This window comes from Sciurus vulgaris, assembly GCF_902686455.1.
Source record: "Sciurus vulgaris genome assembly, chromosome: 11".
Taxonomy (NCBI): Eukaryota; Metazoa; Chordata; class Mammalia; order Rodentia; family Sciuridae; genus Sciurus; species Sciurus vulgaris.
This window is the reverse complement of record NC_136472.1, coordinates 39,197,887-39,213,484: the sequence shown is the minus strand read 5'-3', so window position 1 is coordinate 39,213,484 and position 15,598 is coordinate 39,197,887. Positions and strand designations below refer to the sequence as shown.

The following is a 15,598-nucleotide window of genomic DNA, read 5'->3' as shown; positions in this document are numbered from 1 at the left end:
CCAGTTACTGGAAACATAAGTAAACAAGTATTCCAAAAATGGAATAAACAAATGAAGTGTTCCTTGATGATCTTTTCTCTGTGCCTCTTATTTCACTGTTTTTATTGAAGCATCTACTGTAAACGTTTTCTCCTAATAGTCTAGCACAAGTCTCACAAACCATCCAGAGGCCTGCTTACCCATTTACAAGGTTTTTATTTCAAGTTAGCAAATTTAAGTCTTAACCTGTGTTATATATCGGTGTTTTAGGACTTTAGAGAAGCAGCCAAAATGTGCTCATAATGAATACTGTTAAATTTGGATAAAAATATAAAACAAGAAAGTGAAACATAGCATTTAGACATATAGAGCCTTTGTGCCTTTGATTTATAAACCACGTGGGTTTGTGGGTTTCACACTTGCCTTCTAATTGTGTTGTTATTTATAGAGTGAGAGACATCAGGCTTAGTTGTATTCCCCATGAATAGGCATGTTTATTGTGTACCTCGTCTATTTCCAGAACACAAATGATGTCCATTCCCTGCCATATCTTCAGCACTGCCCATTATAGATGCTCAGAAGGGAGTTAAGGTAGATGATACAACAGTGGAAGATCTTCCTGTAGGATTAGAAAAGAAGATCTATTTTAAGAGTGCCCCACTACTCAGGATCTCTTCTGTGGTCACTTTTATACAAAAGTATATTTAGCCCAGAGGAAAAATCTGAGAGCCAGTAAGAATGGAACCAACAAACTAAGCTTTATTTACTACTGATGAATGTGTTATTAAACTACGCATAGTTTAATTTTTAAAGTTTATTGTCTGTTAAACTATCTTGTAGAACTCTCAAATCTCTGGAAGTTATCCAGAATGTAAGTGCTTTCAGTTATTGTTTCTGAACTTTTAACCTATGATATATGTAGAAAATATATGGCATGCTATGATTAAAGAATTGCATCACATTTGTGTGGAACTTGGCAAAGAAATTTATTGTTTTGTTTATGATATGCATTATAAAACAAAATACAAATGTTTTTGGGAAACTAGATGTGGCAGCCATGGAATGTGCTACTCAGATCCCTCATCCTGAGAACCTCCTGCCTAGGGCAGCTGACCAGGCTTTGGTGCTCAGGTGAAGAGCCACACTTCCTTGGCCTTCTCAGCCAAAGACCCACATGGTCAGAGTGCTACAACTGGACTATTCTTGCTAGCTAGGGGCTCTTCCAACAGATTATTTTTGCTTAGGGACTCCCCATTGGCCCGACCTTTCTTGTCACTGCACTGCTGTTGAAGGTTCTCTCTCTCTCGCTCTCTTTTTTTTTTTAATATATATTTTTTTAGTTGTAGATGGACACAATACCTTTACTTTATTTTTATATGGTGCTGAGGATTGAACCCAGTACCTCACACATGCTAGGCGAGTGCTCTACCACTGAACCACAATCCCAGCCCCTGCAGGTTCTCTTTACTCATTTCTTTGCTTGTCTTCTTCTGTAGGTCTGAGGGCTCTGATTACCTATTCTTAATTCCTCTCCCCACATCTGTTGCAGGCATCTCCTCAACAGATTTTTGGCACATCTAATTTGCTTCTCAGAGGAGCTTAACTGATGCAGTAATAGAGAATGAGTTTGTATAACAGTTCCAGTTAAAATTCACACATATTTTAAAATAAGAAACTTCTCAGAGTGTAACTTTTATTTCTCAGATTTTATAGTCGAAGTGACTATATGCAAATCCTGCTTAAGATTTTATAATGATATCTCTATACTCTTGTCACTGTCAGAAACTTGGCTCATTCATTAGATGGTAGTAAATGACATAAGGAATTCACTGGTTTTGGTCTGATTGACAGCAACTCGTTTCTTAGTCTTAATTAGAACTCAAATAATTTCTTTCTAAGTTGCATATCATTCTCTTACTTTTCTTTCATTGCCAAATACCATATTGAAAATTTCTATGTTAACAAATTTCAAATTTGATGGAGAAATTTTCATGTTACATGTTTCAAAGTAACCATAAAGCTTTTATATGCATTGGGGTAGTACGTCTTAATAATTCTTGAGGATTTAGATTAGTACCTGATTACAAATCAGCAGTAAATTCTTAACGCCATTCTTTTGGAACTGCCCTTTTGTTTTGTATCTTTTTAAATCTAAGTTGGTATGTGTTCTTTATGAGTGCTTATATCCAGTTCTTTTTCTTTCTGCCTAGACTTGTGTTTTCAAGACTTACTTCAAACCTGATGTCACTCTGATGCTTCCACTGTGTAACTCAGACTGTGTTGGAGTGATTATTTGAGAAACATTTGCTGAGTGCATTTTCTGTGTTAGATTCTGAGTATTGAAATAGCAAAAAAAAAAAAGTGGGGGAGGGATAAGACTTCTCTCTTCTCTAGCTTCTTTTATACAATATTGCAAATATATAGGCTTGATAGCTTAGTATGTCTTTTTTTTTTCTCCTATAATATGTTTCAGCACACTCAGTTACATCTGAGCATAATTCATGTGTATACATCCACACAGTACTTATTTTGTTGAAAGAATGAAAGCCTCTTAAAAACAATTATATTTTGAAGATCTTTTATAGCAATGCCCCATGGCTCTTGTTTTCAGTAGATAATTGTGGATTAATTAAAGGTCTACTGAATCTTAACTATTAAGTATAGCCAGAGAGCCAGGAGTACAAGATTTACTGTGCAGATCCCAAATCTGTGATAGAAAATGATGTGTTCCTTTATTCTGTTATATTATAGGGAAGAAATGGGGTGATCTTCCCCTTGGTCTAATTTATTGAGTTCATGGTATTGATTTTTAACTTTAGTTGCTGTATGTTGAAACCACCCTGTGACTCCAAGATGTCTGACTTAATTGGTGTAGGGTGTAACCAGGACCAAATGATTATAATGTGCAGCTAAGCTTGAGAACCATTGTCTTAAGAGCTCTGCATGGTGGCGGATACCTGTGATCCAGAGTCCAGAGGCCAAGGCAAGAAGAAAAGTTTGAGACCAGCCTCAGCAATGTAGTGAGACCCAGTCTCAAAATAAAACATATAAAAGGGACTTAATTCAGTGGTAAAGTGCCCCTGTATTCAATCCCTGGTACAAAACATTAAAAAACAAAACAAAACAAAACAAAACAAAAAAAACAAAACAAAACCGTAAACAACAACAACAAAACCTGTTACCTTAGAAGATAATGACAACCAGAAGTCTCAGTTAAGAAATCAACAACGTTTATTCTTCTTAACTAATATATATATGTATGTACTGAGGGCTCCTGGGAATCATCTTAATAGTAATGAAAATCCATAGCTCTCTGATCACCATTTGAGCATACCAATCTCCTTTAAAAGAAACTCCAGGTATCCTCAGAGAAATGGTGGCTTCTAGGACCTTAACAGGGGAAGAACAACATGAACCTAGACTATCTTATTGTGCCAGAAAGCAAGGAAATAATCAGAGAATGTGGGAACATGTCAAAAGCATATAAAACTTTAAAGGAGTTTCAAGCAGTTAAACCTGGGAATAATTATTAATGGATTTATAACCTACTGAATGAAACAGGAGTCTGTTAATCTGTACTCATAAAGGTAAATAAATGAATAAAAAGTTTAATAAGGAGTGGATTAATTTCAAACTGAAACCCCACAAATAGTTAATTACAAAGAGAAAAGGAAGAACTCAGTAGTGAATAAAACTAGCAGATACCATGTTAATTAAGTGATCACAGTGAAAATTATTAGTGATGGAATGTATTTGTTACCTTTTCATCTCTGTGATAAAATACCTGAGAAAAACTGAAAGAAGGAAAGATTTATTTTGGCTCATAGTTTCAGAGGTTCAGTTTCACAGTTGGCCGACTCCACTGCTGTGGGTCTATGGTAAGGCAGAACATCATGATGAAGAGGGCAGAGTGGAGCAGAACTGTTCACTTTATAGTAGCTCAGAAACAGAGGGAGATAGGGGAGAGGAGAAGAGGGATAGAAGAAGGGGCAGGGGAAAAGGTAGAGTCTCCAAGGGTATGATCTCAAGGACTCATATCCTTTAACTAGTAGGTTCTACCTATTACAGTTTCCATCACCTCCCAGTAGTCCATTCAGCCACCACTACATCAATGACTACGTCAATGATGTTCCCCAAAGCCCTGCCTTTGAACATTGCTGCACCAGGAATCAAGCCTTCAACACATAAGACTAAGGAGGACATTCCAGATGATGGAACATATTAAAATTGTGTGCCAAATGATAAAGTATAATGAGAAAATAAATTTCTGTGATGTTTCTTTCACAGATTTATAGCCTGAATCTAATTATGAGGATACATTAAGTAAAACCACATTCAAGGACATTTCTCTAAGTAACAGGCCTGTAATATTTTTTGTCAAGGTCATGGAATCAAGGAAAGACTGAGGAAACATTCCATATTGAAAAAAATCTCAAAGGGATATGACAGTTAAATGTTAGTGCATGATTGATGCTGAGTTGGATCCTTTTGCTAAAAAGGACATTATTAGTATAATCAGTCAAGTTTGAATGGAGTCTGAGGCTTAGATGGTTAGAGATATATCAATTTTCATTTCCTGATGTTTGTGATTATGTATCAGATATGTAGGGGGATATTTATATATGTAGGAAAGACAAAGCAACCAGTAATGTGACCAACTATTTTCAGGTGGTTTTGAGGGAAATATTTGTTTACCATTCTTGCAACTTCTTTATAATGTCAAGGTTGTTTTAAACTTAATTGCACACACTTGCAGACATACATACGAACAAATCCAGAATAACTGTGATGTTTATGACTTCCTTTGCAATTATACAGCTGTACATGAGACTTCTCCTGGTAAAGCCATATGAAGTAATGACATAATTTATCTGGGAATGATATTTCATGGAGTACATTATCCAACTAATCAAAGTTCTTTAAGTAATACAATGCTTTTAATGTTTTTGTCTTATACTTTTCTACTTTTCAGAAGAGAATACATTGAACATGGTTTTGTGGATGATCAGTGACCCCAATCATTTGAATATTTATTACTGTTGTGTTCTGAAGTAGTATTTAGGTCTAGATTCATTTTTAGCCTTTGGGCTTTTTGTTTTGTATCCTTTGTTCTTATCTCTCACTGTCAGGTGTTTGGTCATGTTAATGTCACAGTGCAAGTATTTAATAGTTTGCCAGTTTTCTTTCTTGTGTGTTATTTCTATTATTCTGTAGTCTGAAAAACAAGATCTATATTTTTCCCTTACTTTTAAAGTGTTATGATAACGAAGCTCTCTATATGTGTAAAGGATTCGTGAAGAACTTTCATCATAGTGATTGATATACTCGCGGTACCCTTTTCAGCTTAATTCAGGATTAAGTTTAGGCTTCCAGGAGTTCCAAAAGAGCAAAGTTACCGTAAGTGGAAGGTGATTCTTCTGCCATTTGATAACATTTCTTAGAATATCAGGTGAAATCAAATAATCTTAAATGAAAACTACCCTGATTGATTTTTTTTTTTTTTTCCCTAGAGCTCCAGAGATAATATTGGGGTTGCCATTTTGTGAAGCCATAGACATGTGGTCATTGGGATGTGTGATTGCAGAATTATTCCTTGGATGGCCGCTCTATCCAGGAGCCTTGGAATATGATCAGGTAACAGAACTATCATAGCATCCTAGTAGAACTGTTGAAAGAATAATAATAGACAGAGGAGTGTGTGGACACAAGTATACAAATCATGTGAAAATTTTTGTCAATTGGCAAAACCTGTGATATTATAGAATTTAAGTTCAAGGTCTTAACATTGGTTCTTGATTTTTTGTAATGTTGAAGTAATATTTCTTAAAGAAGTTACAATCCACAGGTCCAAAACCAGTGTTTTAAAATTCTTTTGAGAATCTTTTATATCTCATTTTATACTGTAGTTGTATAAAGAGCCAGATTGTGCCCATTTAAATAATTGTGCTTTACTTTCATGACAAACTTTCGTTATACTTTTTATGTCTTCTTTATTGGGGAGAAAGTCAATTCTTATTTTAATGAGAAACGTGAGTCAAAATGAACAGTCATAATTTTTTGGGTAATATTATGTTGGATAATTGTAATTTTTATTTAGATGATATGGTATTTAACTTTTAAGCAAGAAAAATAGAATATAGAACATTTTTAAAGCACATATGATATAATCATATAATATGTTGTTCCTTAATTCTGATTTCTAAGGCTTGGTTTTCTATATTAAATGGAATATGAGAGGTAATTAATTTGAGTGACTTAAATGTTCCTGAGATGACTTTAAAAATCATTTCCCCCCCTTAGTTTGTGTGTGTGGGGGTGCTGGGGATTGAACCCAGGGCCTTGTGCATGCTAGGCAAGCACTCTACCAACTGAGGTATATCCCTAGCCCTTAAATATCACTTACTCTTGATTAGTGTATTTGAATTAGATATGAGCATTGACTTTTATCATCTTCCAGTGACTTTCAACCTATGAATTTTCTCTTTAGGTCAGATTTTCTATAGTCTCTGCCTTCGATCCCTCCTCTATGTGTAGAAGACCTCTTAAAAGAATGTTTCTGTAAAATAATTTCCATATAGTCTCTCTTCTTTTAGCTTTTTACCCAGCTTCTAACTTTGATGCAGACGTTAGACTATTGCTAGTTCTGAAAGAGCTGGTAGTCTAATCAGAAAGTCCCATCATCCCTTGGAAGTGCTGAGGAACCAGTCAACTGCTACTTTTGGCTTTGTGGATTATTGTTCCTGGCATGCTTTGTACTCTGGAATGGGACACCATCTAGTGGCAATTTCAAGTTGATTTGCTGTTATACTCTGGTTTTGGACTTCACACATCTATTCTTGGACAACTGATATTAGTACTTAAAAGGACCCCAGAGATAAAGGAGAAAAAACTGAGGTCCCACAAAGTGAATTGACTCGTCAAGTCACAACGCTAGTTTTAAAGACAAAGTCATGACCAGAACCCAAGTTTTCTAAATTTTATTATTGATGGTTAAACAAAAGAAAGGAAAAGAAAACAACAATAACAATTCCCCCAAAACACAAAACAAAACAAAAAAAACCTGGAACAGGTGTTATCTGATGTAGATTAACAATATTTTCAGAATGTATGTTTCTTGCTTCTGAAGAGTTTGAAAAAAGTAATTTAGCATCATTAGTTTCATTGTTTTCAATTCAGTGTTTCAAAAAAAGTTATTTTCTTTTAAAATATTAAATGTACATGAATAGTAGTGTAGGTTTAGGCTACTTGCTTTGGGTAGTCAGTCTTAGATTTCGTTTTTTTTTTAAACATTTTATGGTGCTGGGGATTGAACCCAAGGCCTTGTGCTTGACAAGCAAGCACTCTACCAACTGAGCTATCTCCCCCTGCCCCTCAGTCTTAGATTTTAATACTTCTTTTCAAGTATGATGTTTGCTCAGTAGGCCTTACTAAATGTTTACATTCAAGATAAGATAACTTTCCTCTCCTCTTAATTTATTTTTTTTAAATTAAAGAACAACTTAAAAAATCCTAAATTAGTTTGGGATTCTCATGCTCTCTTGCATCCATGAAAATGTTTGTAGGGGCAGGGAGTATAGCTCTGTGGTAGAATGCCTGCTTAGTATGTGCAGGACACTAGGTTCAATTCCCAGTCAAAATTTTTTTTTCACATTTATATTTCTTTTTTGGTGGGGTGCTTGGGTTTGAACACAGGGCTTTGTGCATGCTAGTCAGGCCTTTACCACTGAGCTACACCCCCAACTCTTACATAAGTTTTTTGAACTATTTAATGTATTTGATTTTCATAGACTTTCCCTGTTTCCTTAGATTTTGATTACCTAATTTAGGATGTATAGGAGCACCAGTGGTGTATACCTTTCTGCTATCTGTTCCCTATTCTAGTAATCAGTTTCCTTGATATAAACTGGACCCTCAAAATAGAATATTGGTACTTTTAAAAAATTATGCTTATTATTTTTGCCATACGTGGCAGTGCAGTGGGCAATAGTAATATTACTGATGATTACTGATGGAACTCTTTTATGTACCAGGAATTATTGTTAACACTTTACATGAATTTTTTTAATTTTAAAAAATTTGTTCTTTTTAAATATACATAACAGTAGAGTGTATTTTGACATATTATACATATGTGGAGTGTAACTTATTCTAAAATTAGGATCCCATTCTCATGATTGAATAAGATGTGGAGTTTCACGGGTGGTGTATTCATATATGAACATAGGAAAGTTATGTCTGATTCATTCTGCTGTCTTTCCTATTCTCATCCCCCCTGCATGAACTCATTTAATGCTCATAACAACTTTATGAGGTACATGCTATTACCTCTTTTACAGATGAGGAAATTAGGTTATGGGAAAGTTAAACAACTTGCCCAAGAATTGAACATAGACAGTGTGAATCCAGAAGCTAGTACAGTGGATCACCTCCGTACTACCTCATGACTCCCAAAGCAATATGGGGGAAGGATTAACAGTAAAAGCGTCTAACCAAACCCTGCTCTATTCTATCCCCCTTCTGTGGTCCTGGTCCTCTGGAATTTAGTCCCACCCCACAGATACCAGTTTAGGACTTGAGGGTTTCACAGGCTTTGTGTTAGTTTCTCAAATCCCTCAGCCTCCCTTTGTGTTCTATTCCCAGGTTTTCTTGGCAAGGAACTGGTAGCCCATGGCTTTTTTTTTTTTTTTTTTTTTAAGTTACTGGGATTGATTGAACCCAGGGATACTCTACCACTGAACTATATCCCGAGTCCTGTTTAAATTTTTATTTTGAGACACAGTCACAATAAGTGTTCAGGCTGTCCTCAAACTTGTGATCCTCTTGCTTCAGCCTACTGAGTAGCTGGGATTCTAGGTGTGCACCACCCTTCTTGACATCTCTCCCCTTTTAAACCTCTCTTTATTCTATAGTCCCAGTTGTGAGTGAAAGAACCAATATCAGAGGGCCTGTTGTGTACCAGGCACTGTTATGGGTGTTGGGGATATGTATGTAAATGAAATCCCTCCCTGCTTTGGAACTTAGTTTCTAATGGAGAATGGGGTCAAAAAGTAGAAAGTAAATGTATGGCACAGCAGATGGTGAAAAGCATAGTGGGGACAAATATATCCAGGAGCATGGGGCTACTGAGAAGGGCAGCTTGCTTTTGTTTATTGGCTTGGAGGGCATTGTGAATAAGGTGACATTTGAGCACATTGCTGAAGGAAGTGAGAAAACCATATGGACACCTGGGAGAAGTATTCCAAACAGAACAATCAGGCTCTGAGGCTGAAGGTTTTTAGTGTACTCCCTGGGAGAGCTTGTCTATAACTGCTCCTTTTCCCCTACAGACACAACTATGCATAGGCCAGGCACTCCAGACTCCCTTAGTAGTAATCCATCTGGTCTCTCAGACTAAATCCCTCTGGAATGTACTTCTTATTCTCTCTCCCCATCCAGTCTGTCATTTCAGATCCCTTTATGTCTCCTACAGCCTTATCTCCTTACTTAGACATTACTTTAAAAACCTAAGTTGTGACTTGGGAGTCTGAGGCAAAAGTATCATAAATTTGAGGCCAGCCTGGGAAACTTACTGAGAGTCTGTCTCAAAATTAAAAAAAAAAAAAAATTTTTTTTTAAAAGGGCTGGGGATGTAGTTCAGTGGTAGAGACCCTAGTTTCAGTCCCCAAGTACTTAGCAGAGGGGAGGGGTGGCACAGGACAGTTGTCAGTTTCTTGCTTGACTTTCTCCAGTGATTTTCCATTATCACCTCCTGGAACAAAATTGAAACTTCTTAACTTGTTGATAAGACTTTTGCCTGCTAATTCACTTTTATCTCTTAACAATTTTTCCCTTAATGAACCTCTGTACTTCCAGGCTTTGAATGTTTATTCTCTCTCGATTTTCCATATTTATGTGTATTATAATTTTAGCATAGGATTTTGTGAAGGATCTTTGACTATAGTTATTTTAGGTATGCCTTCTCTGTCTTTGCATAAAGCATACACTTATTATGGTACTTTAAACACTGTACTATAATTGTTTCCTTGTATATTTCCCACTAGACTATGAATTTATTGAGGGCAAGATAATACCTTTTCATTCCTGACCCAACATCTAGCATAGTGACCGAGGTAAGTGTTCAAATAATGTCTATTGCATGAAAGAATAAACTGTGGTTTTGTTTTAAATTATTTTTCAGATTCGATATATTTCTCAGACTCAAGGTTTACCAGGAGAACAGTTGTTAAATGTGGGTACGAAATCCACAAGATTTTTTTGCAGAGAAACAGATATGTCTCATTCTGGTTGGAGATTAAAGGTAATTTGAAAAAAATAATATTTAGAAAAACAGTTTTCTAAATTGCCTCATTATGCACAAATAATCTCTTCTATGCCTATTTTAATTTTATTGCAGTCTATCCTTTTAAATTTTGCTTTTTTAAAAAATCCTTCTCTAAGAAGGAAGTTCTTTCAGAATAATATAGCTCATTCTCTAGTCTGACAATATAATTAACTCATCTTCAATTTTTTTTTGTATGTATGTATGTATGTAGGTATGTATTTATTTATTTTTGGTGTGGTATGGGGGAATTGAACTTTTCTACTGATCTATGTCCCCAGCCCATTTTATTTATTTATTTTTTATTTATTTATTTTTTGAGACACAGTCTCACTAAGTTGCACAGGCTGGCCTTGAACCTTGCTGTCTTTCTGCCTCAGCCTCCTGAGTTGCTGGGATTATAGGTGTGTGCTGCTGTGCCTGGCTTTAATGATTTTTTTTTTTAACAATTATATGCATAATTACATTTGTGTTGTGTGCTTATCTTTTCTACTCAGTTCTATATTATTAAACTTTATAGGACAGGAATTGAATCTTACCACTTAGTGCTTATCCAAGTTTGCTAGTCTGGGGGGTCATTAAATCCTCAATGATTAACTTTATAGTTAGCTTTTTTAAAGGAGTTGTTATACGTGGAATATTTTTCTTTGCCTAAACCAAGGCATTCTTCTTTATTTACCTTTTTGTACTTTTAAAAAATATGTTTTTGGTTTTACTCTCTTGAAACTGCCACTTGCCTTAGGATACTTGATGTATTAGACTAAAAGTGCCAGGATTAAATAAATAGAAATTCGCAAATGGTGGGTAATAATACTTTATTTTTCTCTTTGCTGTATGTAATAAGACACTGGAAGAACATGAGGCTGAGACAGGAATGAAGTCTAAAGAAGCCAGAAAGTACATATTCAACAGTCTGGATGATATAGCGCACGTGAGTATCACAGTCACATTTGTTAATCTTATAAACTTAAAATGGGAGTCTTGAATGCCAAGGGTGCCAAAATATGTTACTCTCTTTCTTTCTTTTTTTGGTACTGGGGAATTGTGCTTAGCTACTGAGCCACATTCCCAGCCCTTTTTATTTTTTTATTTTATTTGTTTTGAGACAGAGTCTTGTTAAGTTGCTTAGGGCCTTGCTAAATTGCCAAGGCTGGCCTTGAACTTGCAATCGTCCCAGTGATTCTCCTGTTTCAGCTTCCTGAGCCCCTGGGATTACAGGAGTACACCATTGTCTCCAGCTTGTTACTTGTTTTCTAAATAACTATAGAGTACTTACTGTATTTGTTTTTCAAATGAAATTGATTCTAAAAATTTTCAAACTTTCAGAGCTAAATTGCATTTGTCTTTATCAGTTTTTATATTTACTTATCTTGTTACTTAGTAGAAAGTATTTTCTTTAAAAGGAAAAATCCTAGAAAGCAGACTTGTTTTTCCTACATTAGATATGGTTATTTGTTTATCCCCTGCTTTGAATCTTGTTTGGTACCTTGAAATATTTTAAAATTTGTTAATTTCAGTTGTTCTTATTTGTTTCAAAATCATTGTAGTTTCCTATTTTTCTGTATTTTTTTTAAAAGCTATGATGTTTTAACATCCCCTATCTTCTATGACTTGTGTTTATTTGATGGCTTGAAATTTTGATTTCTTAGGTGAACACAGTGATGGATTTGGAAGGAAGTGATCTTTTGGCTGAGAAAGCGGATAGAAGAGAATTTGTTAGTCTGTTGAAGAAAATGTTGCTGATTGATGCAGACTTAAGAATTACTCCAGTTGAGACGCTGAACCATCCTTTTGTTAATATGAAACATCTTTTAGATTTCCCTCATAGCAACCAGTATGTCTGCTTATAATGTTTTATATTGGTTCTTAAAAAATAATATAGGTCTATAGAAAATCAATGTGTTAGAAAAATGATTTTCCTTCATTACATATATGTAAACTAAGTCAAAAAGAGCTAACTTAGCCAAGTTCACATATGCTAGTTAGTGGCAGAGTAGAGATAGAATAAATTTGAATTGCAGTCCTATGTTTTTTTCTCCCAAAGTACCATACTGAAAATAAGAGCAAGTGGTTTTGGTTTTACATGACATGTTTACCTTAGCAACCTGTGATATGTGAAAGGAAATATTAATAGTTTCCTCTACCAAGACACATTTCAGTTTTTACAGATCTTAGATCCTGTGTTCTTTCGAGTCGTACAAACTCCATTTTCCATTCCCTTCACACCTTTTGCTCCGCTGCATTCTAGAAGAAAAGTTTTTTGATAGATTTGTAGAGAATAATATATGTTCAAAACCTGAAGGTCTTATCAGAGTTTCTGTAGTCAAATCTTACAAATTTTTTTGAGTCCTGGACTTCCTTTTTGTGGGAGGGGAATAAAGTAAATAACTTAAAACAGTTCATTTACTATTTTAAAATGACTTAACAAAGAAGGCATAGGAATAAACCACTATTCATTATTGTGAGTTGTCCTTAAAACCAGTTTTTTTTTTTTTTTTTTTTGCGGTGCTGGGGATTGAACCCAGGTCCTTGTGCATGCGAGGCAAACACTCTACCAACTGAGCTAATCCCCAGCCCCTGATATTCTTATGAAGCCCTATTACAGTACCCCCAAATACTTCCGCATGTAACCACATACTTGGTAACACTAATTTATTAGTGTGGAGAAACAGAAATTTTAGGAAAAACTATTTAGGATAAAGGTCAAAAAATGTTATATGCTAGCCATAGAATACACACCATTGCTTTACTGTCTTAAAATGTTGCAGGTAATAATAATACTTTTCCTTGATTTCAAATTCATTTTTTTTCTTGTAGGATTTCCTCTTAAAATGAATATTGGAAATAGGTAGATTAAGTGCAAATCATAGAATTTTATTCTTTTCTAAATATTTTTTATTTTGTTAATAATTTAAACTACTATAAGTACTTAATATATCTTTAATATTTTCTTTTGCAGTGTGAAGTCCTGTTTTCATATTATGGATATTTGTAAGTCCCACCCACATTCATGTGACCCAAATAATCACAACAAAACTCCACTTTTAAGACCAGTTGCTTCAAGTAGTACTGCTACTCTGACAGCAAATTTTACTAAAATTGGAACATTAAGAAGTCAGGTAAGAATTTACAGTAATTAATAATGTATACTCTTTTTTTAAATATATTTTTTAAGATGTTTATAGACCTTTATTGTATTCATTTATTTATTTGTGGTGCTGAGACTCAAACCCAGTGCCTCACACATGCTAGGCAAGTGCTCTATTACTGAGCCACAACACCAGCCCAATAATGTATTCTCTTTAAGAAGTGTTTTTTTGCTTTTGAGGTAGACAAAAGTTTCATGTTGACATGTAAAGTTACAGTGCTGGGAGGACTTGGTATGGCTTTTCTATTTAATCCAAAATTTCAGGCTAACAATTGGAATGAATCTATTCAAACTCATTTTTTTTACTTTCCTCATTCATTCTCTCCATATCTTTCACTTGCTCTTCAATGTCAAAAGTAGAGTTCAAAAAATCGGTTTTTAAACTTAATTCAGTTGGGTCAATTTGTTTTTGTTTTCATGTTCTGGATCCATTTTTATTGTAGAATTGTGATTTTTAAGAAATGTGTGTGGATTCTCTCTGTATAGCATGTGTAGCAGTTGAAACACTGCCCTGTGTGATGTGCCATACATTGTTGTTTCAGGCATTAACCACGTCTGCTCACTCTGTTGTGCACCATGGAATACCCCTGCAGGCGGGAACTGCACAGTTTGGTTGTGGTGATGCTTTTCAGCAGACGTTGATTATTTGTCCTCCAGCTATTCAAGGTATTCTTTCATTTAAATTGTACTTGCTAGGCATGGTAGTACATGCATTTAACCCCAGCAACTCAGTAAGCTGAGGAAGGAGGATTACAAGTTCAAGGCCAGCCTCAACACCTTAGTAAGACCCTATCTCAGAGTAAAAAAATAAAATAAAAAAGACTGGAGATGTAGCTCAGTGGTAGTACATCCCTGGGGTCAATCCTTAGTTACCAACCCCTCACAACAAAGTATTTTGAATTTAGGCATGCATTATTTTGTAAAAAGTTTAGTATCTGTTCATTAAATATATTAACTATTTTAGTGCTACCTTTTAATTTAATTTAAGCTGTTTAATAGCTTTTAGACCAGTGACACTTATTTCATGATTGAAGCTCCTCTGCAGTCATTAGCAAAATGAATCACATGACAGATGTATTTCCTGTAGTGTTAACCATGATAAAATACCTTAATAGAAATAAATAAGCTTGGAAAGCTATGGATTTTCCTATACTGGATATCACTGCTTTAGATGTTATCTCTCTTCATTAATGAACATTAAAGTGACTGAGAGCTCAGTCTGTTAATATTTTAGTTAAAGGAGTTCTGTCCCAAAATGTTACATTCTTATTCTTTACCCATAGTTTAGGTAAAAGATAAATTATGATTAAATTGGATTATGTTCCCTTTAAAACCCTGTAAAGATAGCAAACTACATGTTTAAGCTGGATGGGTGGCAAAATACCTTTGTAGAGATCATCAGTTCTCAAATTGGGAAATCTCTTAGTGTTTCTTATAGGGCAGTAGCAGCAAACCTTTCAACTGGAATAATCAGGATAAAATCTTACTTCCTAGATTCTTTCTTGCAATTTTGTTTTTGGTAGATTTTAATGTATATTTATATCTTAAAGCAAAAGATTGATTACAAAGGGACCCGATATGACTATGTACAACTTGGTGTTAATGCTGTGTAATGTAAATGAAAATGGTTGGTACTAAGTCAGAACACTATGTATATAATTCTTTTTCTGCTATTTATTGTTTTATTGTAGACAAGTATGTTTGCTTATTTCAGTCTTAGTAAAAGGAAACAGACTGAATAGATAATGTCTTGATTTCTATCTCCGAAATTTTTGACTTTGAAGGTTATTTGAATTTTTAAATTTCATTTAAGCATTTGAGCACTTCTGAGAAATTTTGGTGTCTCTCATATGACCTAACAAAGCACCAAGAACGTGTTTGTTGACTCGATTGTGTTAACATGTAAAAACAGGTCAAATCTTTAGCTACTGTTCTGCTTGGTAGCTTTCCTCTCAGCTTTTTAATTTGCATGCACACCTTGCTTAACAACAGAAATACACTCTGAGAAATGTGTTATTAGGTGATGATAGAGTGTCCTTAACACAAACTAAGATGGCTACCATGTCACTAGGCAATATAATCTTAAGGGAACACATTGCATATGTGGTCTTTCATTGACCTACATGTTAATTTGAGTTGTGTGATCATATGAG

At 34.8% G+C, this 15,598-nt stretch overlaps 1 protein-coding gene across 7 annotated transcripts in view; it reads left to right on the top strand.

Annotated features, from left to right (window-relative positions):
• Window positions 1-15,598, top strand: part of HIPK3 (homeodomain interacting protein kinase 3) — a 92,475-nt gene that overhangs the window by 64,183 nt on the left and 12,694 nt on the right. For all 7 annotated transcript variants that reach the window (XM_079103069.1, XM_079103064.1, XM_079103070.1 and 4 more), the window contains exons 3-8: window positions 5,490-5,613; window positions 10,157-10,276; window positions 11,142-11,228; window positions 11,947-12,131; window positions 13,257-13,416; window positions 13,988-14,111. In XM_079103069.1, the coding sequence (XP_078959195.1) occupies window positions 5,490-5,613; window positions 10,157-10,276; window positions 11,142-11,228; window positions 11,947-12,131; window positions 13,257-13,416; window positions 13,988-14,111 (800 nt within the window). The remainder of the gene's footprint in view (window positions 1-5,489; window positions 5,614-10,156; window positions 10,277-11,141; window positions 11,229-11,946; window positions 12,132-13,256; window positions 13,417-13,987; window positions 14,112-15,598) is intronic.